Raw genomic sequence first — 27,431 nt, forward strand, 5'->3', positions numbered from 1 at the left:
TCTTCTTCTGTTATTCCCTTTTCTTCTCAGCAGTTTATCAAGCAAATATCATCCATTTATTTTAATTGTCACGAATAGGCCTATTAAAAAGATACCCACTAAATGATTCCCAAAAAGCAGAGCATTGGCGGTTGGCTATGCACTACACACAGCACTAACTTTCCTTGTTCGTGTACATGCTTTTTTTAGGTGCTCTGTAAATTGAGTCAATGGCCCTGATTCATCAAGGCCTGTCTTCATAACTGGGTGCAGTGCGAGGTGCCTGAATTAAGATCCACTCTCAAAGGGGTTGTCTGGCCTTTAGAGTAATTGCAGACTTGTGAATCCGTACATCGCACGCACTACAAGGATTGGCCGGGTCCAGGAGTGGGCGAGCGTGTGACCACAAGTATGTGATTTGTATACTTGTGGTCACATGCCAACTAGATGTGCGCGGCCTCACTCAATACAAGGGTCTAGTCGGAATGTGGCTGTAGAATTCCTGGTCTGCAACGATGTGACGATTCCTAAGTCTGCAGTTGTACACTAAGGCTGGACAACCCCCTTCATGAATCAGGATAGGGCCTTTAATCTTTAATTTCTGGGTTTAATATTTCTTTAACCCCTTAACGACGGCCGATACGCCTTTTAACGGCGGTAATTAAGAGTACTTTAACCACAGCGCCGCTAATTCACGGCGCTGTGGAGTAAGTAAATGGCGCCCCCCCAGTGTCGGATTTTCTCTGGGGTCTCGGCTGCAGGGGGTAGCCGAGACCCCAGAGAACATGAATCTGGTCGGTTTTTACCGACCCCACTTTTGCGATCGTCGTTATTAACCCTAGAACGGCGACTGCAAAAAAAAGCCGCGATTTTTCATTTAATTTCTCTTTCCTCTGATGTGATCGCACATCAGAGGAGAGAGAAATATGGTCCCCGATCCCCCCCATGTACCTCCCGGTGGTCCTCTGTCCCCTCCCGGTGGTCCTGGGTCCCTGCGGCTTCCTCCGGTGGGCACCGCCGTCTTGGATCCGGAGAAAATGGCGGGCGCATGCGCAAGTGCGCCCGCCGGGAATCTGCATGCTCTGGCTGGCAGATTCCATTCATTCATTTTGATTACTATGATAAACTATCATCGTGATCAAAATAAAAAAATAGTAAATAGCCCCCTCCGTTTATCACCCCCTTAGATAGGCAAACATAATGAAATAAAGTAAAAAAATTTTTTTCATTTTTCCGTTAGGGCTAGGGCTGATATTAGGGTTAGGGTTGGAATTGGGGTTAGGGCTAGGGTTAGCGCGAATTAGGATTAGGGATTAGGGTTAGCGTTGGGATTAGGGTTAGGGGTGTGTTAGTTAGGGTTGGAGCAAGAATTGAGAGATTTCAACTTTACCAACTTTGGGGGTCTAATTTCTCCTGTTACCCTTGGGAAAATAAAAAAATTGTGGGCTAAAAAAAGTCACTTTTGTGGAAAAAAAAGACTTTTTATTTTCACGGCTCTGTTATAAACTTCTGTGAAGCACTTGGGGGTTCAAAGTGCTCACCACACATCTAGATCAGCTCCTTCGGGGGTCTAGTTTCCAAAATGGGGTCACTTGTGGGGGGTTTATACTGTTTAGGCACATCAGGGGCTCTGCAAACGTAACATGACGCCCACAGAAAATTCCATCAAAGTTTGCATTCCAAAATGGTGCTCCTTCCCTTCCGAGCTCTCCCATGCGCCCAAACAGTGATTTCCCCCTCACATATGGGGTATCAGCGTACTCAGGACAAATTGCACAACAACATTTGTTGTCCAATTTCTCCTGTTACCCTTAGGAAAATAAAAAATAGCGGGCTAAAAAATCATTTTTGAGGGAAAAAAGTGATTTTTTTTTTAATTTTTTTATTTTTTTTATTTTCACTGCTCTGCGTTATAAACTTCTGTGAAGCACTTGGGGGGTTCAAAGTGCTCACCACACATCTAGATAAGCTGCTTCAGGGGTCTAGTTTCCAAAATGGTGTCACTTGTGGGTTTTTTTTTCACTGTTTAGGCACATCAGGGGCTCTCCAAAAGCGACATGGCGTCCAATCTCAATTCCAGCTAATTCTGCATTGAAAATGTCAAACGGTACTCCTTCCCTTCTGTCCTCTGCCGTGCGCTCAAACAGTGGTTTACCCCCACATATGGGGTATCAGCGTACTCAGGACAAATCGCACAACAACTGTGGGGGTATGATTTCTCCTGTTACCCTTGTAAAAATAAAAATTTGGGGGCGAAAAGATCATTTTTGTGGAAAAAAATGATTTTTGGGTTTTCACGGCTCTACGTTATAAACTTCTGTGAAGCACTTAAAGGTTCAAAGTGCTCACCACACATCTAGATAAGTTCCTTAAGGGGTCTAGTTTCCAAAATTGAGTCACTTGTTGGGGGTTTCCACTGTTTAGGAACATTAGCCGAACGCAACATGGCATCCGATCTCAATTGCAGCCAGTTCTGCGTTGAAAAAGTCAAAACGGCACTCCTTCCCTTGTGAGCTCTGCCATGCGCTGAAAAAGTGGTTTACCCCCACATATGGGGTATTCAGGAGAAATTGCACAACAAATTTTGTAGTTTATTTTCTCTTTTACCACTTGTGAAAATAAAAAAAAAAATTGGTTCTGAAGTAAATTTTTTGCAAAAAAAAGTTAAATGTTAATTTTTTCCTTCCACATTGCTTTAGTTCCTGTGAAGCATGTAAAGGGTTAATAAACTTCTTGAATGTGGTTTTGAGCACCTTGAGGGGTCTAGTTTTTAGAATGGTGTCACTTTTGTGTATTTTCTGTCATGTACACCCCTCAAAATGACTTTTAATATGATGTGGTCCCTAAAAAAAAAAAAAAAAAAAAAAATGGTTTTGTAAATTTTGTTGTAAAAATGAGAAATCGCTGGTCAACTTTTAACCCTTATAACTTCCTAACAATAAAAAATTTTGTTTCCAAAATAGTGCTGATGTAAAGTAGACATGTGGGAAATGTTATTTATTAAGAAATTTATGTGACACATCTCTCTGATTTAAGGGCATAAAAATGTAAAGTTTTAAAATTGCAAAATTTTCGCCATATTTCCATTTTTTTCATAAATAAACACAAAACATATCGAAGAAATTTTACCACTAACATGAAGTACAATATATCTCAGAATCAGCAGGATCCGTTAAAGCGTTCCAGAGTTATAACCTCATAAAGTGACAGTGGTCAGAATTGTAAAAATTGGCCCTGTCATTTAGCTGTAAAATGGCTCTGTCACTAAGGGGTTATATATTTTTCCTCTGTTAGTCTGCAGCACTTTATGAATGATACCAAAACAATCAAGATATGTAGAAATCCTACAGAAGAACAGAGGTTAATGACCCACTGATCAGCTCCACCTTTGGCTGGTGGCAGATTGAAACCACACCCTCTTTGTAAAGGGGCGGAGCTTGGTGACCTTTTTCATACAGCACTAAAGGCCGAGGGGGGAGGTTTCTGCTGCAGTCAGTTGTTTTCTAGTCTGACACAGGACAGTGAGGAGGAGAGGGAACATGGCTGATTTCTGGTGAAATACAGAAATCTTCTCTAGGTCTCCATTTTATTTAAGCCGCAGACACACATAATCAAAGAAAAAGAGGCGAGTAATGGAGGAAGGGCTGGGATTTTTATTTTTTGTAATTTTTTTTTTGTATGCATTTGGAGTGCTATATTTTAGCCGCGTAGTTCCTCCAATTGGTGCTGCTCCACTGGTTCTGGAACAGTAGTTAGGTTACCGTAATTCTGTGCCCCTTTGTTCCAAAGTTATACCCCCAAAATAAAGGTTTTCCCTTCCGCTAAGTGGGCGTATACTAAAGAACTTTGCAGTGGGCGTGGCTCCATTTTGATTGGCCAGCGTCAGAGGAGAAAAAGCAAATTCCCACGCAGAGGTCCTGTGGTCCACATCCAGTTGGTTCAAGGGAAAATTAGCATCTTTGTTTTTGGGGGCCATAACTTAAGAATGGAGGAGCACAGAAGAAAAACTGTTCCAGAATCAGTGGAGCAGCAACAATTTGTAAAGGTAATTGGATTAAATTTAAAAAAAAAAACTAGTGAAAGGTTCACTTTAAGGTTGTTTCCGAGTCCCGAAAATCCGTTTTAAGGAGACATAGCCCTGTTTCAGGCAAACACAAGGCTGTATTTCATAACCTATTAGCGGCATTCTACTTTCTTGAAGGCGACATGTAAATTTATGAGAATGCAATGTGTGTGATGAATCCTGAGCGCTGCTTAATAAGGGTCGCTGCTGATAGAATATAATTAATACTCCGTAGAGAAAACTGCTGGTGCCATCGGCCAAGGCGGAGGATGGGCCTCTTTACTTCGGGATAATGAATACATTTAATACAGAATTTATCACAGATCACATTTACTGGATTTCATTATACGAATGGAGGCCTATTATAGATCCGTCTCTTCCGGTTATTATGGATGAGTGCTCGGCCCATGTATGCGGATCACGTGGAGAAGGTGCCTCCATATAATCTGATTACAGTGCTGGAGACTCTGATGGAAGACTTTCTCATACTTGGAATTCCTGAGACTGCTAATTGATGGTCTGCATGCTGGGACAAATTTAGACAGCTACCTCCGCTCTTGGCCGTGCCAGGAATTATGGCAGAGTGCTTTCCCTTTTGTCTGTTTTTTGTGAGTAGATGTCATGATATGTTTGTTTAGACTTCAGGTGCCCATTTGTCCGGAGAGGGCTTTAAATATTTAAGGTTGGGACCACACTGTGCACATTAGCAGAGACTTGCCGTCTTGCTCGGGCGTCTATGATATAAATACAAGTTTGGTACAGCGCACTCTATGCCGTAAGTGTCTCGTCTCGTCGTAGACATAGCTACTATATTAATATTGTAGATCTCTTGTGTCTAGTCACCTGTCTAGTCGGCTTCCCTCGATATCGAATTCTATGTCACCCTGTCTGGTGTATACAGCAGTAGCACAGTTGGGGAGGATTAGCCTGCTTCCTATGAGATGTACAGCATAAGGCCTCATTCACGTGTTCATGTTGCAAATATGAGTTCTGGGGATAAGTCTCCGATCCTTGAGAAATGCACGCAGCACACAGATGGCATCCATGTACAGTGCGTCTGCTGTCGTGATTAACGTTGTACTGGATATAAGAAGCTTTGTAATTTATGTATCCATATTTTTAAAAAAACTGACGCGCTGCACTAAACGGCCGACGACGTGCTGCACCAAACGGCCAATGATGCGGGGTTTTTTTTGTTTGTTTTTTTCTTTTGTGGAAAAACACTGATGTCTTAAGGCCTTATGTATTACAAAATAGAATAGCCGTTTAACTTATGCGATAGGGGATAACTTAATAGTTTGAGTATTTCCTCAGCAACATCAAGGACTTGGCTCTGCATAGTCCTGTCTTAAATGCAGCAAGAGTGCGCATGTTCGCCTTCCACTCCATTCACTGTCAATGGGAAAAAGATGAACACAGGGTTTGGTTATTTCTGCCCGCTTCCCGCCGTGCACTTGACATCCAGTGTGACTCGCTTGTCATCATTCTGCTGTCACTTTTGCTTAGTTTTGGGTACAGAGCCATGGAGAGAATGAGGAGAGAGGTCCTGGCAGAATAGTACCATGATTTCTTATAAAGTCTAGAGGAATCAATAGTTTAAAGTCTGAAAGAAAAGGCGGTTTCGTTTTTTGACTGATTAATCGCCCCTATTCCTCTGTTCTATTGAAACGGTTCTTTCAGATTGATGACGGGCAACGTGCTAAACGTCCGTGATGGTTCTTCTAACCCCTCACACAATCACACATGTGAATACTATTTTGTGTAAAGACGTGACTTGTTTATCGCTTTGCTCTCTGGAGATAATTTTCCTGTCTCTTCCTGTAAATAGCGGTATACAGATTAGACACGAGTGCGTAATATGTTTATTAGCAGCTGGCGGAGATTCCAGTCTGCACGGTTTATTCTCTGCATGCTCCCTCCCGGTTTGTAGCTTCCATGGTATGCTGTAACTTGGGGCGAGAGGTCTTTTTTTGGCTTCCGCTCTCTCCACGTTCTGCCTGTAGATCGGCCAATTTCCAGTGTCCTGAACCACCTCTCTCATTTGTATTATCGCTGCTCGTTATGTTTCATGGAGGATCTTCTTGGTGCTTTTGTCTCATGCAAATCTGCACAGAGCGCTTGGCCACCGCGGTGTATTGTCATGTTCCACACCCGGCTCGTCTCATCCCGGGCCTTCCAGCCAACTGGCGCTGCATTCCCTTGTTTTTTGGACACACTTTCTTCTCAGAAAATAATCTAATCTCACAACTATGTTTGACATCTGGCTTTCGCTAAATCCATATTTAGGAGTACGGGTGTGAACATCTCCATGGGATTTTCTTTCTACATCTCTGAAAACACTTCACTTGATGATTGACCTGTATAAATTGGAGTTTTACTTGATGTTTTACTGCACAGGAGTTGACATTTTTTTCACTTTTTTAGTTTTCAAGGAGCCTCGGTAGCATGATGCACTATAATAGAGGTTCATTGTGCAAAAACGCCATGTAGTCCAGTGTTTCCTGCTCAGGTGATTGACTTCTGTCAGCTAGACAGCTCCATTACCCGCAGCAACCAACAGAGGGAGCCCAAACTCAGAAGCCAGGTCAAAAGTGTTCACAACAGTGTTTGGCCAACATTAATCTAACGTGTATTGCCAGATCTGTGGGTCACATACACAGAATATGGCTGTCGGCTGAATGATCATCTAGCTGATAACAATCTCTCTAACTTCCCCATACAAAGCTTTCCGAGAAAGCTGCTGCCAGACTCTTCTGTCAGCATCTCGTCTTCCTGCCAAACAAAAGGTCTGTCCCCCACCCCCCAGTTCATTTTGAATGGCTGAAAAAAATGCTGAAAGATTTGAAAAGTAGACATGGTCAAGAACCTCGTATCACACAGAGATTGTGGTTTTTTTTGTTTTTTTTTGTTTTTTGGGGGGGTATAATGGGTGACTGCTAACAATCTTCCCTATCGTTCTGTGGGGTTATAGAACTGGAGATCCCGGTGGTCATTATGTTCCTGGGTGGCACAGGAGACCTTCTGTGGGTTTTGGGCTGCCAGGTGCACTCGGGGTCGTGCTCATGAGCTCCACTTTACAAGAGTGATGGGTTTTAAAAATAACCTCATAAGACCTGGTGGTATTCGGAGATCTTCTGCACAAGGCTATATGTTCACACACTTGAGGGGTAATTAACTTTAGAGGAGTGACCTCTACCCCTCCAATTGTTTGTCTAAAGATGGCTACATACATCGCAGGTCTGGGCATTTTCCTCCTCCATCTGTTCTTACTTATAGTTGGATGTCATGAGGTCTGCGGAGTCAAGTAAGATAATTAGCACCTACTGTGATTGCAACTCCTGGACTATTCACTTATGTGATATTACACCGCTGGGAATGGGAGACATAACGCAGCTGTAACTCGAGTGTGAAGACAAAAAAATGTTTGCTTCAAATTACGATTCCCTGAAATCTTTTAATTACCGTAGACTTTCCAGACTAAATGACTGCGATCAGTCATATGTCCTTACATAATCTCTGCAGACTTATAATTAGGATATTTATATGATGACCCCATACATTTCTACAAATGTTTGCTCTTACACCCACTAAATGATTAGAAATTGCACCATAATTAAATTGTACGATATTTGGCGCTGCCGCCCATTTGTAATATTCTTCATCCCTCATCAGAGCTATGAGCAATCAGCACAGACTCATTTAGACTCAAAAGATGGAAGAAGTTTCTTTGGAGTCGCTGCTTTTCTCCAGGATTCGTCACTTCTGTCATTTCACCCCTTTGGCCATTAGTGTAAATTTATGGGGTCATCCCTGTTTTTAAGAGTATATTTACCGTATATTCTCAGGTACTCTTAAGGAAACCGGTCATAAGATTTTTTTCCCTTGCTTTTCGGCTGTCCTATTGTTCTCCCTAAAAAAGACATTTTGTAAGACTGTTGATTCAACTCCCCAGCTCTGCATACCTAATGAAATGTCCCCTTATACTTCTCCCACACTATGCAGATAAGTGCCGAGCGGTCAAATGGCTGTGCCTGGACCACATCTTTATGTGCTGTGGAATAGAGCACCTTCTGCCTCTAATTGATGTTTAAGACCACCTCTCCGTCAGCCACGCCGAGTTGTATCACGCTCTTTATGGACAAAAGAAATAGAGAATACATTTTCCCTCTGCCGCCCGCCCGCCCCTTTCCTCTACCGCCCGCCCGCCCCTTCCCTCTACCGCCCGCCCGCCCCTTCCCTCTACCGCCCCTTTCCTCTGTTACTAACGAAATGGCATTGGCAAACGGTGAAACATTTAACATTTCCGACCAACAAAATATTGCACGTAATACAAACCTGGTTAGTGATTGTCGATTGGTTGCAATTCTTGAAGGCTGCAAAAACTAAGGAAGTTTGGGTAGTTGTCTACTTTTATTTCCAGCTGAGCAACTTGATTAGTTTGGTTTCAAATAGAAATGTATCTGCCAAGTTCAGGAGTCCCTGTCATTACCATGACCTTGAATCTGTCGCGGGTCACCTTGCAGCTGTTGTCTGGCATGTGCAGAAGAGTTTGTGGTTTTTCTTTATCAGGCGATGTGGACAGGTGTTCACTAGGAGTAGTTCCAACTGGCATCGAAATCCTGGGAAAATGTAGGCACCACTTAATTGGCTGTTTCGGTGGCATACTTCACAATGCTTAGTAAACTAGTATGGGCGGCTGAACGAGCCCAGATCTACAGATCTATTCTTTATGTAGCCATAAGGTCCTAAATTCTTAAATGCAAGTTGTTGTTTTTTTCCATATGCCTGAGCCATTTCAACTTTGGATGAGGATCTTCCGCATAAACGTTCATAAGAATGTTTCTGATCATATTATTGAATGTCACATAACTCATACTTTTTGTAGTGGCCTCCACGATAAACTTTCAGTGGAAACAGGCTGCCAATGACCGTATAAACAAGGAGAATGCTCTCTCGTCCGGTGAAATGATCTATTAGGCGTCAGTTCTATGCGGTGAATTGCTCTGCATAAACAGGACTCGTGCGGCTGAGAACTATGGAAGCCTATGTGCGCTGAGCGATACAGTATAGATCTGTTGAAGATCGCCAAGTCCACATTGGTCACTGCGGTCTGCCTGTTAAACCTTTAATACAAGATATTTAACTACTGCTGTTCGGTAATGGTTTACGTTTAGTGTCTGCTTGTGTTTAAACAGACCGTTAAGGATTGACTGAAGACAATGCAACTTCTTTACCCCCCCCATTACACATTAAATGGCTGTTGGACGATCGTCCGGTAGCCAGCCATCTCGGCTGTCTCTCAGCGCATCGTTATCGATGAGTTTGGCCGACCTTAGTCCAATGCGTATGGGGGACTTAGCTGAGTGGCGTGACTTGCATCCCCCAGTTCTATACAACATGGTAACTGCATGATATTTAAAGAAGTTTGCACACCATATAGATGATAAATGTAGGATTGTTGGGCTCCCACTAATCACTAGAGTGGGGATCCCGGAGTTCTTCATTCTATAGGAGTTGTACTAGACGCTGTGCTCTGCTGCTTCATGCAGTGTTCATAGCACTGAATGAGAGAGGCCAGCACTGTACATTGATGGTGGCCACAGCTGTGTCCAGAAAATCTGAATTGGAACTAGTTTGACATCTATGGGCTGTGCAGGCTTCTTCTGCTGAAATAAGAATCAAGATCACGGTCAACCACAGCAGATGACATTCAGCTCTGTTGGACTCCTAAACATCAACCAAAACCACTGCCATCAATAATTAATCCCTGTTGAGGCAGTACCAGGGGGCGATGAGTGGTAGCTGGAGGAAAGTGATCAGACCAAGCACATACTTGTGGTTGGAGGACAGAGGTGGATAACTAGGATAATGAAGTCTGGAACTAGTGATCTGAGCTAAAGCTTACACTCCTCCGATGAGTGACGTGACCTCATTGTGGTATTGGTTTACTGTCTGGACTAGTGGATTACTTTCTCATTCCCCGGGACTGATGACTAGTCAGTGTGGATATGTTAGTATATATTTTACCACTGTATTCAGTGGTTGGTATAAGAACTGTTAGGCTAGGTTCACATTTGTGGCTGGGCGAGCTGCGGACTTCCTCCATGAAGCTCCGCCCACTACCGCACCTGCTCCGCCTACGTCCCCATACTTCTGCATGCGGCCTGCGTACCCTGACTTTAGCATTGGGTACGCAGGTTGTGCTGCAGTATGCAAATGCTTCCGCATGCATCGTTTTGACAATGCGGCGACCCGCGTCATATGCACCATGTTGGAATTTGTTTTTTTTTTTCGTTGCATCGTCAAGTCCGCAGCTCGCCCAGCCGCAAATGTGAACCTATCCTTACTAATAAGGGGATTAAGTACCATATCCTTATATCAGGTATTCTCTAAATAGTATATTCTGCTGGTTTCTAAGAACTTGAACGGTAGCTGTTGTCGGAATTTTAGTTGTAATAGTTATTATAAGAGTAGGTAGGGTACGCCTTGAATTCCCACCAATCCAGTGGTCCCTGCTGATCTTGCCCATCTTCCACAGGACTGCTGCAGCTGATTACTGGCAGTCCTATTCCGTACATTTAGAAATAATTGGATGCAGTGACCACTTAGAGGGGTTGTCTCTGGATGCTACCTCTAGAAGGTCACCTCTTCGCAGCCTCAATGGCTTCTGGCTTGTTGGGGAGCTGTGCACTTCTGATGATAGACCGTTTGGCCTGGCAGCCCGTTTGTGACACTGACTTGAACTGTGCGCTATGGTACTGCTAGCAAAGGCAACTTGGCATCTGCAGCATCAGAGTGGAGAAACCCTAAAGCTGGCCAGACCCAATTATATGGCCAGCTTCGAAGCTGCACTTACAAGCTTTAAAGCAGTTTGCAAGTGCGTCCTCCTTGACTAGGAAACTTGCCACCACGGATTACACTGCAGAGGTGGCAGGTGCTTTAGACAAGATGTAAGCTTAAAGGATTAAAACCCCCTGTGTCCTTGAGAATGGAGTTTATTTTAATAAGCACATTGCAAAGTTGGCCCCTTTGTTTTTTTTTTTTTCCTTTCCCGCACACTTATAATTTTTAATAAGCGGAGACATCCCTGCTAATAGATGATTGTGCCTCACCACGGCAGGACCTCTGAGGACCACCCGAACAGGGTATTGTTTGCAGGGTAAGTAATGGCTGTTTCTTTGTTTTATAGCATTCACTACTGTATCGCAACACTCAAAAAAAAAAAAAATCCTGCAAAAATTATTTAATGGTGGAATACTTATTGAAAAAAAATAATACTCTACATTTTTGTGAGAATATTCCTACAATTAACTAGTCACCACTTGCTCTCGGTAAGGTATATTTTAACAGGTCAGGAGGTCCCAGAACCTTTTAAATATGTCCGTGCACTAATTCCAGGTTGCTATGGTTGAGCAGAGAAAAGTGTCTTGATTGACGAATGGAGTTGATGGGACCCCAAGAGAAGTGACATTTTTGTCATGAAGTACTTGCCTTTGACTGCTGACTTTGCTGTTAGCCTACGCCGTAATTGATGTGTAGAAAGCACCGTGCTGGTGAGCGGCTCAGAAACGCTGATCCTGACCAATTATATGGATCACTAAGTGGTGGACAATCCCTCCTAATACCATAGGACACCATAGGTGGAACTAAATGCATTAGCTCACTGGGGGATTTACCTGGAAACCCTATGATGAAGAAGGTTAACGTTTAACCTTTTTCAGAAAATCTAAGCTCAACGGCTCCTGAGAATATTTGAGGCCTGATAAATTCTGGAAACACTGAATAGTAGCGTACCGTCTAGCCAGGACAGTGCCATGAGTGGTGCTGTAATGCCGAATAATACAACTCGTGTTTGAAATGGCGTACATCCATAAATATGGTAAACCTTTTGGATACAATTTTTCAAGAGAACTTTGCTTTCAACAAACTTCATAAATCCATAGTGTAGGCAAAGATAAGAAACTTTGTCATGTATCTTATCTGAGAATTCTGCTTTCTCCACTTAAGTTTCAGAGACAGGAAAATAAATGTCTTCCATTAACGCTTGGGGGCACAAATCTTAAGCTGGGATGGCCTGTAAGAAAGTGAGGAGTCAGGTTACACCTTATATTGTACTCCTAGAGTGGGGTATGAAGAACAGAGTGAAAAAATAGATAAAGGGAGATGTGAATATCGTGCTGAGCTTTCTAACAAGTCTTTTACCTCATCCCAAAAAGTGGATTCACATTTACATTACTCAGTACTGCTATCTAATATCCTCCATGCTGATGTGTGCTAACTAAGGAATGATGAGCAGGATTCCCTCTGTCTTTTGTACAGTGTATGGTAGACATCCTAGACAGCTACTATATGGTAGACATCTATCAGCTCATAGTCAGTTGCAAATTAAGAGCTGTATCCTGTTTTTTTTCCACTCTTCTTTAGGCTACAAGTCATATAATGGCAAGAAAGTGTTATTCTTGGATACATATAGGAAAGCTTGTTCTGGTAATAAGTTTGTAATGCTATGAACCATTTTCCTAGAAATGACTGATTTAATGATCTTGTTGATTAGTTCCATTTTTGGCAAAAACCCTGATGAAGCCACATCTCAAGAGTCAAGGGGGATGGGGATTAGTAATATTTTGTCCTGTTGTAGACAAGACAGTAAAACGGGCTTCTGCTCCAGTGAGTTGTCTTATAGCCACATCAGGACATTTAATTTGAATTTTATTGCATGAAATGCATATTTGATACAATAGAAAAACAGAACTTAATATTTGGTACAGAAACCTTTTTGCAATTACCGAGGGTAGTCATTTATTGTAGCTCTTGAACAAGTTTGCTCACACTGCAGCAGGGATTTTGTCCCACTCCTCCTTACAAAACCTATCCATATCTTTTCGAAATGGTCGTTGGGCAACAATGAGTTTAATCTCCCTCCAAAGATTTTCTATTAGGTTCAGGTCGGGAGACTGGCTAGGCCACTCCAGGACCTTGAAATGCTTCTTACGGAGCCATTCCTTATTTGCCCTAGGTGTGGTTTTCTGGTCATTGTCATGTCACAACCAATCTTCAGTGCTCTTACTGAGGAAAGGAGGTTGTTGGCCAAAATCTTGCGATACATTACCTCATCCGTCCTGTGTGACGTTTCCTCCCACCATGCTTCACGGTTAGGAATGCGTTTTTGGTTGTACTCCTCCTTCCTACAAACACAGCAAGTAGAATTGATACCAAAATAGTTTTATTTTGATCTCATCTGACCACATGCCTTTTCTGGATCATCCAGATGGTCATTGGTGAATGGCAAATGGGCCTGGACATGTGCTGCTGTGAGCAGGGGGACCTTGCGTGCTCTGCAAGATTTTAATCTGTGACGGCGTAGTGTTACTGACAGTAATGTTTGAGACACTGGTCCCAGCCCTCTTCAGGTAATTGAACAGGTCCTCCAATGGGGCGAAATCTTGCATGGAGCCCCAGACCAAGGAAGATTGACAGTAATTTTGTGTTTCTTCCCTTTTTTTAATAAATGTGTCACCAGTTGTTGCCTTCTCACCAAGCTGCTTATCTATTTCCTGTAGCCCATCCCAGCCTTGTGCACCTCTACATTTTTGTCCCTGGTGTCCTTAGACCGCTGTTTGGTGTTGGCCATGGTGGAGAGGTTGGAGTGTGATTGAGTGTGTGGACAGGTGTCTTTTATACAGGTAACGAGTTCAAACAGGTGCAATTAATACAGGTAATACCTGTATTAATTGCTCCACTGGGCAAAATATGTACATTTTATCTGGAGTGTTCTTTTAAAAAGCAAAAAACACTGAAAGCCTAAAAATATATGCCACCACTTTTTTCACTTAATTTGCTTCCATTGCTTTGATCCAATTTGGACTCCGATTATGAGATAACAGAGAAATTGCAGTGGGGAAATTAACTATTTGACACATTAAGTGAATGAAGTGATGGGATATATTTTTAGGCTTTTTCAGTGTTCTTGTCCTTTTTTAAAAGAGAACTCCAGACACACTGCATATATTTGGCCCAGTGGAGCATCACATGACGCACAAGAGAATCCCGACATCATCCATGGCCTCAGTGCTGTGGTGTCTTTCCCCTGAGTGGTTCCTTCTTTTGGTATATTTAAAGGGGTTGTTGGCTACTGGGCAGCCCCTTAATAGCTGCAGTCTAGTGCAGAAAATATAAGCAAGTTATGCTGAACTGGCCTTGCCCCTGCCGACGTGAAGGGGAGAAAGAATAGAGATGGCTGCAGCCGATCAGAGGCCGCTGATGGACTGCAGTGGTCATCTGACCTAATGTCACATGACAGGTTTGAGATTACAGGAGTGGTGCCGGGCCAGAAGGTAAATCTATGTTCCAAGCTTTTGGACTGTATATTGTGGATCCACAGTTGGGGTTTGTGGCCGCTGACATAAGGCATTATCAGAGTGCTGCTGCCTTTGTGATGCCTTATATGATATGTTATTCATATATTAATTGAGTCATTAATTTTTTTCAGTGCATTTTTGCAATCACAAAGCATGAATAGTCAGAATGATTGTAGATTGCTAGTTTTCCAGATTCCACTCTGTTGGCTGTATCTCGTATTCCTTCTGGAAATCTTTTGGAATAAGAATCCGCAGTATAACATATATATTTTCTCCATCTAGAACAAGTCCTCCAGAGAAGCATACAGCAAGGGACGAGTCTGTGTTCTGTATGTAGCTGCCAGAATGGCCAATATGGAATGCGCCTGTTAGTTTCCTCTGTCTCCTCTGTAAACCGCCCTCCTCTGCTGCTCGCTGATAAATGAGCGGTTTCAGCCGCCTGGGTTCTGCACACCTTCACGCATTCATCAAGCGGAGTGGCTGCACAATAAGCCACACTCCGCTACTTACACTGTTGTATAACTGTATTAGTTCTGCAAAATCCGGTGTAAAATGCAGCTCCTCACCTTTCCACTTCAAAGGCAGAAGAGTATCATGGCTCATTTAATCACCGCTACACACCAGGCTTAGAAACTGGGAGACGAACCAAGATTTAATTGTAGGCTGGAAAAGAATGGTGCCAGCCGAAGAGACATCGGCTCGCAGCAGCATATGGGGGGGCGTCGTGTGTTCACACAAAGCATCCCGGGAGTGTGCACAACATCACCTCTTATAGCGAGCATGCTGCATAGGGGAGCACACAGCATCTCTTATAGCGAGCATGCTGCATAGAGGAGCACACAACATCTCTTATAGCGAGCATGCTGCATAGAGGAGCACACAACATCTCTTATAGCGAGCATACTGCATAGGGGAGCACACAGCATCTCTTATAGCGAGCATGCTGCATAGAGGAGCACACAACATCTCTTATAGCGAGCATGCTGCATAGAGGAGCACACGATGTTCCCTCTTATAGCGAGCATGCTGCATAGGGGAGCACACAACATCTCTTATAGCGAGCATGCTGCATAGGGGAGCACACAACATCTCTTATAGGGAGCATACTGCATAGGGGAGCACAGAACATCTCTTATAGGGAGCATACTGCATAGGGGAGCACACAACATCTCTTATAGCGAGCATGCTGCATAGAGGAGCACACTATGTTCCCTCTTATAGTGAGCATACTGCATAGAGGAGCACACAACATCTCTTATAGCGAGCATACTGCATAGGGGAGCACACATCTCTTATAGCGAGCATACTGCATAGAGGAGCACACGATGTTCCCTCTTATAGCGAGCATACTGCATAGGGGAGCACACAACATCTCTTATAGCGAGCATACTGCATAGAGGAGCACATGATGTTCCCTCTTATAGCGAGCATACTGCATAGGGGAGCACACGACATCTCTTATAGCGAGCATACTGCATAGAGGAGCACACGATGTTCCCTCTTATAGCGAGCATACTGCATAGGGGAGCACACGACATCTCTTATAGCGAGCATACTGCATAGAGGAGCACACGATGTTCCCTCTTATAGCGAGCATACTGCATAGGGGAGCACACATCTCTTATAGTGAGCATACTGCATAGAGGAGCACACGATGTTCCCTCTTATAGCGAGCATACTGCATAGGGGAGCACACATCTCTTATAGTGAGCATACTGCATAGAGGAGCACACGATGTTCCCTCTTATAGCGAGTATACTGCATAGGGGAGCACACATCTCTTATAGTGAGCATACTGCATAGAGGAGCACACGATGTTCCCTCTTATAGCGAGTATACTGCATAGGGGAGCACACAACATCTCTTATAGCGAGCATACTGCTTAGGGGAGCACACGATGTTCCCTCTTATAGCGAGCATACTGCATTGAGGAGCACATGATGTTCCCTCTTATAGCGAGCATACTGCATAGGAGAGCACACAACGTTCCCTCTTATAGTGAGCATACTGCATAGAGGAGCACACTATGTTCCCTCTTATTGCAAGCATGCTGCATAGGGGAGCACATAGCGTTCCCTCTTAGGCGTTGTGTTTTTTAAGCATTTTTCCTGCAGCGGAAACGCTTAAACGCTAATAAAACGCACCCCCATTCAATCCTATGGGATTCCACAGTTGCTGTGCCCACGCTGTGGATTTTTCCGCTGCGGAATCGCATAGCAGAAAAATCCACAGCATGTCCATTAATTTTGCGGCATCGCGGCGATTCCGCCGCCATAGGATTGTATTGAAACGCTCACTTTACGCATGGAGCTGTGCCTACCATGCGTAAAGTGAGCGCTTCATGTGCGGATGGTACCCAGGGTCTGGAGGAGAGGAGACTCTCCTCCATGCCCTGGGTACCATATCCCTGTAAAAATAGAATTAAAATAAAAAAGTGATATACTCATCTTCTGATGGCCCCCAGAGTCCTTCCTGCCTCTCAGCCACGCTGCCAGCATCTTCCGGTCCCAGGGATGCTTTGCGCGAATCACCTGAGATGACGTCGCGTGACCGTGATGTCACCAAGGGTCCTTCGCGCAAAGCATCCTTGGGAACGGAACCTACTGGGAGCGCCGCTGAGGACATCGGGGGCTGTCAGAAGGTGAAAATAACGATTTTTTTTTTTTTTTTTTTTTTTTTTTTTTTTTTATTATTTTTAACTTCCTATCTTTTACTACTGATGCTGCATAGGCAGCATCAGTAGTAAAAAGTTGGTCACGCTTGTCAAGCACTATGCTTGACAAGTGTGACCAACCGGTCAAAGCACAAGCATTCTGCAAGCTAAAAACGCTTGCAAAACGCTTGAGTTTTGCGGGAAAACACATGCGAATTCCGCATGCGTTTTACCTGCGGCAGGGACTTGCGGACATTTCCACAGCGTTTCTGCAACGTGGGCACATCACCTTATAGCAAGCATACTGCTTAGGGGAGCACACAACGTTCCCTCTTACGGCGAGCATACTGCATAGGGGAGCACACAACGTTCCCTCTTACAGCGAGCATACTGCATAGGGGAGCACACAACGTTCCCTCTTACAGCGAGCATACTGCATAGGGGAGCACACAACGTTCCCTCTTATAGCGAGCATGCTGCATAGGGGAGCACACAGCGTTCCCTCTTACAGCGAGCATGCTGCATAGGGGAGCACACAACGTTCCCTCTTACAGCGAGCATACTGCATAGAAGTGCACACAGCGTTCCCTCTTACAGCGAGCATACTGCATAGGGGAGCACACAGCGTTCCCACTTACAGCGAGCATACTGCATAGGGGAGCACACAGCCTTCCCTCTTATAGCGAGCATATTGCATAGGGGAGCACACAGCCTTCCCTCTTATAGCGAGCATACTGCATAGGGGAGCACACAGCCTTCCCTCTTATAGCGAGCATATTGCATAGGGGAGCACACAGCCTTCCCTCTTATAGCGAGCATACTGCATAGGGGAGCACACAGCGTTCCCTCTTACAGCGAGCATGCTGCATAGAGGTGCACACAGCGTTCCCTCTTATAGCGAGTATATTGCATAGGGGAGCACACAGCGTTCCCTCTTACAGCGAGCATGCTGCATAGAGGTGCACACAGCGTTCCCTCTTACAGCGAGCATATTGCATAGGGGAGCACACAGCGTTCCCTCTTACAGCGAGCATGCTGCATAGAGGTGCACACAGCGTTCCCTCTTACAGCGAGCATGCTGCATAGAGGTGCACACAGCGTTCCCTCTTACAGCGAGCATGCTGCATAGAGGTGCACACAGCGTTCCCTCTTACAGCGAGCATGCTGCATAGGGGAGCACACAGCCTTCCCTCTTATAGCGAGCATATTGCATAGGGGAGCACACAACGTTCCCTCTTACAGCGAGCATACTGCATAGGGGAGCACACAGCGTTCCCTCTTACAGCGAGCATGCTGCATAGAGGTGCACACAGCGTTCCCTCTTACAGCGAGCATGCTGCATAGGGGAGCACACAGCCTTCCCGCTTATAGCGAGCATATTGCGTAGGGGAGCACACAGCCTTCCCTCTTACAGCGAGCATGCTGCATAGGGGAGCACACAGCCTTCCCCCTTATAGCGAGCATATTGCATAGGGGAGTACACAGCCTTCCCTCTTATAGCGAGCATACTGCATAGGGGAGCACACAACGTTCTCTCTTATAGCGAGCATACTGTATAGGGGAGCACACAAGGTTCCCTCTTACAGCGAGCATACTGCATAGGGGAGCACACAGCGTTCCCTCTTACAGCGAGCATGCTGCATAGAGGTGCACACAGCCTTCCCTCTTATAGCGAGCATACTGCATAGGGGAGCACACAGCGTTCCCTCTTATAGCGAGCATACTGTATAGGGGAGCACACAAGGTTCCCTCTTACAGCGAGCATACTGTATAGGGGAGCACACAACGTTCCCTCTTATAGCGAGCATACTGCATAGGGGAGCACACAACATTCCCTCTTATAGCGAGCATACTGCATAGGGGAGCACACAGCCTTCCCTCTTATAGCGAGCATATTGCGTAGGGGAGCACACAGCCTTCCCTCTTACAGCGAGCATGCTGCATAGGGGAGCACACAGCCTTCCCCCTTATAGCGAGCATATTGCATAGGGGAGTACACAGCCTTCCCTCTTATAGCGAGCATACTGCATAGGGGAGCACACAACGTTCCCTCTTACAGCGAGCATACTGCATAGGGGAGCACACGGCGTTCCCTCTTACAGCGAGCATGCTGCATAGAGGTGCACACAGCCTTCCCTCTTATAGCGAGCATACTGCATAGGGGAGCACACAGCGTTCCCTCTTATAGCGAGCATACTGTATAGGGGAGCACACAAGGTTCCCTCTTACAGCGAGCATACTGTATAGGGGAGCACACAACGTTCCCTCTTATAGCAAGCATACTGCATAGGGGAGCACACAACATTCCCTCTTATAGCAAGCATACTGCATAGGGGAGCACACAACGTTCCCTCTTATAGCGAGCATACTGCATAGGGGAGCACACAGCCTTCCCTCTTATAGCGAGCATATTGCATAGGGGAGCACACAGCCTTCCCTCTTATAGCGAGCATACTGCATAGGGGAGCACACAGCCTTCCCTCTTATAGCGAGCATACTGCATAGGGGAGCACACAGCCTTCCCTCTTATAGCGAGAATACTGCATAGGGGAGCACACAGCCTTCCCTCTTATAGCGAGCATATTGGATAGGGGAGCACACAGCCTTCCCTCTTATAGCGAGCATACTGCATAGGGGAGCACACAGCCTTCCCTCTTATAGCGAGCATATTGCATAGGGGAGCACACAGCCTTCCCTCTTATAGCGAGCATACTGCATAGGGGAGCACACAGCCTTCCCTCTTATAGCGAGCATATTGCATAGGGGAGCACACAGCGTTCCCTCTTACAGCGAGCATACTGCATAGGGGAGCACACAACATTCCCTCTTATAGCGAGCATACTGCATAGAGGTGCACACAGCCTTCCCTCTTATAGCGAGCATACTGCATAGGGGAGCACACAACATTCCCTCTTATAGCGAGCATACTGCATAGGGGAGCACACAGCCTTCCCTCTTATAGCGAGCATACTGCATAGGGGAGCACACAGCCTTCCCTCTTATAGCGAGCATACTGTATAGGGGAGCACACAACGTTCCCTCTTATAGCAAGCATACTGCATAGGGGAGCACACAAAGTTCCCTCTTATATTGAGCACATAAATTAATTTGACTTAAATTTGTAGAAAAATACATCTAGGGGGGCACAGACTCGTATTTCTCAGGTCCATCTAAAAAATATGGCGTTTTACAAGGCAGAGCTCTGTGGGGAAAAAAATATGCACATGAACCATCCCAAGAATGGAAGAAAATTTGAATCTAGTGGTAACTTTAAGTAAGACAACATCACGAAACAATCACTGACCTCAGGGAGACCAGTCAAAGAAAACACTGCGGCAGCCGGCAAAGGCGCTCAATCAGTGAAATCCTAGGTGCAATGCTCCCTGGGAAATACGAATATGCAAATAAAGTCCATGGAGCCTCATTTAAGAGTCTCAAACACGGGACTAGCCAGATCTTCCTAGTCCCGTGTTTGAGACTCTTAAATGAGGCTCCACGGACTTTATTTGCAACTTTAAGTGTCAGAACCCTAGCACTAGTGAGATGTTCTCTTCCTTATGGAGGACATCTCATTTATGTATCTTTTATTTCATGAAATATTGCATAAAAGACTCTAATTTTCGGAGAATCTCAAAACTAGGACCAGTGACCCCTGAGCTGTATTAAGAGCATATTCTGAAGTCTACTGGTGCAGTGCTCAGTACTAATGAGGGGAAAGGGTGACCACCTACCTTGGGCCCTTCTGGTGCAGAAGGTTGGGGTAGATTTCTTGAGTGCTTTATTTCTTTGGAGACTGCATCCTTGTGCACTTTGTTTGGCATACTGCACTTTTTTTTTCCTACTTGGTTGATGAAAGTCAAGTACTTGGTCTACAGATGGGTTTCTGTTTTTGGCTAACCTCTGAAGTCCTGCTGATGGACTTATTAAAGCGTCTGAAATCAAATTATATACTAACTTCCCTTTAATAATTATCGCCAGAGAAAGTCTGTCTTCTGAAGGGGAGCTAATTTGTATGGCAAAGAAGCATCGCTTTAGGATGGTTTCACACGGTCCATGTTCAGTCATTGCTCTGATTAAAGTATCGGCCCAAAGCCCGGATCTTCTGCCCTGAGTTATCTCACAGTCATTAATGAATTGGTTAACTCTGGTCAGGAGACCTGGTGCATGAACAGGGTATTGTGACCCGAGCACTGACCGTGAACACTCTGGGAAACTGACTTTGCTAGATTGATATCTAGGAACAGTTTATATGTAAGATTTTAAGGTTCATGTACTGTATTCTGAATGTTTTCCTTTTTTCTTTCAGGAAATTTTACTATATAACCTTGCTGAGAGATCCCGTCTCAAGGTACCTTAGTGAATGGAGACATGTCCAACGAGGAGCCACCTGGAAGACCTCACTTCACATGTGTGATGGAAGGACACCAACACCAGAGGAGCTGCCATCCTGCTATGAAGGGACAGACTGGTCAGGGTGCACTTTGCAGGAGTTTATGGAATGTCCCTACAATTTGGCCAACAATCGGCAAGTGAGAATGTTGGCAGACCTCAGTCTGGTAGGCTGCTATAATATGTCCTTTACTCCCGAAAAGAAGCGAGCCCAGCTTCTTCTGGAAAGCGCCAAAAAGAACTTGAAGGATATGGCTTTTTTTGGTCTTACGGAGTTCCAGAGAAAAACTCAGTATCTCTTTGAGAGAACTTTTAATTTGAAGTTTATCAGGCCTTTCATGCAATACAACAACACTCGAGCCGGTGGGGTTGACTTGGACAATGGCACTATCCAAAGGATCGAGGAGCTTAACGATCTTGACATGCAATTGTACGACTATGCAAAGGACCTCTTCCAACAGCGATATCAGTTCAAGAGGCAGGTAGAGCGAATGGAGCAACGGAAGAAAAATCGGGAAGAAAGACTTCTCCAGCGGTCTAACGAGGCTTTTGCCAAGGATGAGGCAGAGGATCAAGTTCGCTGGCCTACAGAAGACTACATGAGCCATATAATTGAGAAGTGGTAGCTGGGCATGGACTTTTATACTACTGGAGAAACTGGTTTCACATTTGTTATTCTGTATTGTATAAAATACTGAACATTTATAAATGATGAGAACACTTTTAATTTAATGTTTGTAGCACACAGCTGAAAGCTTTGGTAACTGTTCCTCCGTCTGTAGGAGCGCGTCTCTTAATGTAGTGAGAATGTGACCGCACAATGTCAGCAATGCTATACGTTTTATTCACACTAGGGAGTCATTTCAGCATTAATGGTTATTTCTTTTATTTTTTCCCCTTCTCAAATTCTCAAGGACAACTAATGAACTAATAACAGTGGTATGTTTAATAGCCTAAAACACATTCTTCCTTTTATAACCCTAAAAGGAACCCACATGTTGGCCGAAGACGGCAATTGGCAGCGAGGAAGTTTCATTGTATGTGACTTTCCATTCAGAAAGTCTTTCCGAAATACGGTTGTACTACACAGGTGACCTGATTCTAGAACGCGAACACAGGTTAACAATCACATTACCGCGCCTTAAAACTGCCACAAAAAAGAGGTCTTCAGTGGTCTGTTCCTTCACATTCCTGATCGTATCTATGCAAAATAGTGTGATGGAAGTCTACCCAATCTCCCCTATACGCCAAACTCGCTCTCCTGGGGCTTGTGCACATTTTGCGTATTTGCAGCAGATTTTTCTGCAGGAAAAACGCCCTGTAATATCCATAGTTTATGCCTTTTTTTTTTACCCCATTCATATGGGTTAAAGACGCTGAAGATTTGACAAAACGCTTTGCAAATCTGCAAGTGAGAAATAAGCAGCATGAGATTTCAGAAATCTGTCACTTTGCTGGTACCGTAAAACATGGCATTTTTCCCGCAGCATAAAAACGCTACAAAATGCAGCATGTAAACAAGCTCTTACGATGGTCAATAGTATTATTTTTTTTTTTTTTTTTTTTTTAACGGGTACCTTCCAGGTTAAAAATGCAGTTCTACCTATGGCAGCATGCTGTAGAACAGGAGGCCCTGAACGAATTTAAATTTAAGTTTGTGGGAAAGTGTTCAGTATATGTTGCATTTTATTAAAGGAGTTGTCCAGGTTTGGGATCAAAGTCGTCAAGTCAGTGCGTCAATGTGACTGCAGGCTTGAATCTTCACAGTGCATGCATTGCACGCTGTCAGGATTCTCCGGTGCCAACGGGAAAAGCAAGTCTGCAATTTACATACATGTGACCACATGCCGACTAGACTTGCGTGGCCTCTCTCAATTAGTTTGAATTGAGCGAGACTGCACATGTCTAGTTTGAATGTGCAAAATCGTATACTTGTGGTCATGTAGCTGCCCGCTCTCCACGGGCACTGGAGAACCCAGACAATGTCGGCACTGTGGTTCAGGTTCACAGTCATACGGAATGATTGCAGACTTTCATCCTGTACCTGAACAACCCATTTCAGTTTAATTCATGTGTTTTCTGGGTTTGAGTCCAGTGGGTGGTTCTAGTCCATGATTGACAGCTGTCATTGATTAGCTCCACCCACTGGACTCAGCCTGAATTGAAGTGGTTTAAATGATGACATTACTAATTAAATTGCATTATTTTAAATGATATAATTGACAGTTGTATTTTTTGTGTTTTTTGTGAACCAAATCTTGAACAAATCCTATTCAGAGCAGACACTGCCTGATGGTTTCCCCCGATGTAAAGGCCATTCTTGTTTGTAGAAAAAACTATATAATCCATGCAGAATCTCCAGATGTTTTAAAAATTCCCAAATTATCAATATGTTCCATTTTTGCATACAAGGGGGAAGAGATAGGACCTCCAATGAGAAGTAGGGGTATCTCATGGACCTCTTTGTCTATAAAGATGCCACATTCTTTTGCATACATGTACAAAATGAACACGAGGTAATATTAAATTCTTTTTTGCAAGGCAAACATGATCTAGAACCCAAAGAGTCCAAAAAAGATACATTTTTGAGATCTTGAGCCCCTCTGCCTGGGTTCCTCTGCCTGGCATCCTAGGTTCCTCTGCCTGGCATCCTGAGCCCCTCTGCCTGGGTTCCTCTGCCTGACAACCTGAGTTCCTCTGTCTGGATACCTCTGCCCTTCAGGCCGGGCTCCTCTGCCGTTCTCTAGGACTCTGCCATCTTAATACATCCCAAGGGCTTCGTAAGCAGGAAAAGGTGCAGGATGTATTTTAAAGCTTGCACTCTTCTGTAGTAAGAGCTTCCACTAGAATGTATAGACTGGGGCATATAATTATGGGCAGATGTAGCAAAATCCTTCACCTGTGCCTGAGTGGAGACCACTTTTTAAGACCCCATTACACTAATGTTGGCCAAACCTGATGATAGCGACATAATCGGCTGGCGGTCCAATGTGTGTGGGCCTCCTGACTCTTCTCCGACGGCCGATCCTTTTGTTCTCCTGGAGATGACTCTTGACATCGGCGATCTCGTAAAGAACACAGAAGCGCTCGGTTGAGCAAAGTGTATGGCGGAGTCGGGGGGATCATGTGGCCGACACCTATCTAATGTGTAGGATGTGTCGGGGTATTATGGTGTAAGCTTATTTACCATGGCAGATAAAATCCTCCTGATATCGGCTCCAGTCAGTCTGAGACATTAATTCTGATGGATTATCCAAGAAGACCGTAGGCCTGGGCTCCACTCCCGGTGTGGCGGGTATGCCAAAAAAAACGCTCTCGAGAAAATGTATAGAGTGATTGTACAATATTTACTTCCACTAGAGTTTACATAGTAGCTGAATTAGCATCGTGGCGTCTTATGCACGGTTCTCGTGAAGCCACCTCATTCAGGCTATCACCCCAAAGAACTTCCATCGGGGTGACGTCTAATGCCCGTTCACCAGGCTTGGTCTACTCATCCACTTAATATAATAAAACAAATCTGGATAGACTGTATATGTCAAATCTATCTCTGATGTTGCATTTAATGCTTTGGTCGTCTTACAGACCCCACTCGACTCCTTATTAAACATATCACTGTTCTTGGTGTGTGAAGACTCAAGAAGCTGAATTCAGGCTGTGGAGAGTCGTCCTGCCGTAGGGCACAGCCCCACCTAGTGGCGGAAGTGGGGACTGCCTGTAAAGCACTTAACGTTCATGAGAAGAGTAATTGTGTGTATAGCGCATTTCAGCCGTGAGCGTCTAGAATCACAAAATTTAAGATGAACTTGTGCTAACGTAGCAGATTTTTTTTTTTGTAATGAGAACAATGGCATTTGTTTTATTTCTGTTCTCCTCCTAAGCAATGTGAGAGAGTCGCTCGTTGTAATAAATTATCATTTCTACTGATGAGCATGTCTGAAAATGGTCGTCTTTCATTTCCCACAACACCACGTACCCCAAAATGCTTCTCTGTGTCTCCCCTTCCCCCCCGGGAGATTCTACTTAGAATGCTTTTGTCAGACTTGTAAAAGTTTCCCGTTCACAGAACTTGCAGAAACTTCAAATTGACACAGATTTGTGCAAGAAATCCAGCAGGTAGGAATATACACTGAACCTCCCACTTCTGCCATTTTTCCTGATGTTACACACCACACATCCTAAAGCCATTTCTATCGCTGTGAATCGCACTTGTCCTGTTCTTTTAATAAAGTTTTATACACATTTCTGTTTATTTGCAAAGAGGTCGCAGTTGTCTTGTACATTAAATAATGGAATTCAGATTGACTGCTTTATTCAGAAAGATGCTACCTTACAGGGGATCTATCAGCAGGTTTTTGCTATGTAGTCTGACATCAGCACGATGTATGGACACAGTCCCTGATTCCAGAGGTGTATCACTTAGTTTACTAGGGGCAGCAGTTGGGACCGAATCAGATTTCTCTGCTGCAGAGCTCAGTTGTTGAGTGGTATAAGCCCTTTGATAGCTTTCTGTGTGCAATGTATAGTGATTGAGAGCTGCTAATCGGTGCTGGGGGCAGGGTTGGACTAGGAAGCATGAGACCAGTTGTCCAGTAGTGATAATCTCCTGCTGATAAAACACTGATTTGTATTGGAATGGCAAAAAGCAACTCTGTATAGGCTCCCATACACATCAGACTAATGTCAACCAAATACGTCTGGGGGGTGTTATGAATAGGTCAGCGAGGAGGATGGCAGGGATAGGCTAGGCCACCAGGAAACCAGAAAGGTTGGTAACGTAGCGGATTGCAGACCCCAAATCCTAACAGCACAACTAACAGTAGCCGTGGGGCGTACCTACAATGCCCTAGACGCCTCGGCACAGCCAGAGATCTAACTAAGCCTAAAGCAAGAAAGGTGAAATCTAAACTGCCCCTGAGTAGAACCCCAAAGGAATAGATAGCCCCCAAACATATATTGTCGGTGAGACAAGATGAGGCACAAACACAGGCAGAAAATAGACTGAGCAAATAATGGGGCCCAAACTGTCTAGACAGAAAAGGACAGGAAAGATACTGTCTGCAATCACGCAAAAATCCTAAAAAATCCAACACATCTGATGTACAAAAACACTGAAGTCTCACAACCTCTCCCCCACTATATCAGCATTCTGGTGTGAACTGGCAGCAAAGCAAAAGAGACTAATATAACAGGGGACTGAACAAACTGACACAAGCTGTAACATATGGAGCAGGGACCAGCACAGCCCCAGCAAGGAGCACGCTGAACCTGCACAGCAAAGCAGAGAGCGGCAAAACTAGATCAGATGCAAAGGATTAGCAAATGAACAACTTAACTGAAAAATGCAGGATCAGGCAGGAGACAATAGACCTCCAAATCCACAGGAAGAAACCAAATCACCACCAGCAAATGAGGGAAGCCTGCTCACTTATATCCTCCCAGTCAGTAAGCCCTGACTTCCAATCATCGTAGTCAGGTGGCAGACTTCTGTCAACCCGGCCAGCTCCACTAGTTGCAGTAACCACCAGAGGGAGCCCCGACTCAGAAGTCAGATCAAGAGAATTCACAATGGGTGTCTATCGGGCATGTCAGAGTTTAGACTGGCAATCACATTGTTCTCCCTAGGTTGCCAGCTGATGTGATCGTCACAGCTTTCTCATAGAGCACACGCAGGAGCTGAAGAGTTGGCGGAGATGGCTGTCGGCATTGTTCTGCCAACTAATCAGCCGTAGTGACACAGCGCTGCAATCAGGTTATCTGCCCCTACATCGTGCTGCTCTACGATTACATAGAAAAAAACCTGCTGGCCGATTCCACTTTAAGGGGTTACCTGCATTCACCCTACATTTTAGAATTGCCGAATCTTGACAGTGTGCAATGTGCGTGCCGGCAAGTTAGCCATTTGCCCACTTTATGCCACATGCCGTGACTTTATCTCTCCTCATGACCCCAGATAAAGGCACATTCTCCCTCCAAGTTAAACGGGACT

At 44.6% G+C, this 27,431-nt stretch overlaps 1 protein-coding gene across 1 annotated transcript in view; it reads left to right on the forward strand.

Moving 5' to 3' along the window:
• Positions 1 to 25,372, forward strand: part of HS6ST1 (heparan sulfate 6-O-sulfotransferase 1) — a 129,506-nt gene extending 104,134 nt beyond the window's left edge. Inside the window, exon 2 of the mRNA XM_073576455.1 lies at positions 21,360 to 25,372. Coding sequence (XP_073432556.1) covers positions 21,360 to 22,068 — 709 coding nt within the window. The 3' untranslated portion in view covers positions 22,069 to 25,372. The remainder of the gene's footprint in view (positions 1 to 21,359) is intronic.
• Positions 25,373 to 27,431: the final 2,059 nt, after the last annotated feature.

The sequence above is a fragment of the Dendrobates tinctorius genome, unplaced genomic scaffold, assembly GCF_039654945.1.
Source record: "Dendrobates tinctorius isolate UK_male_01 unplaced genomic scaffold, ASM3965494v1 ptg000049l, whole genome shotgun sequence".
NCBI classification, from domain to species: domain Eukaryota; kingdom Metazoa; phylum Chordata; class Amphibia; order Anura; family Dendrobatidae; genus Dendrobates; species Dendrobates tinctorius.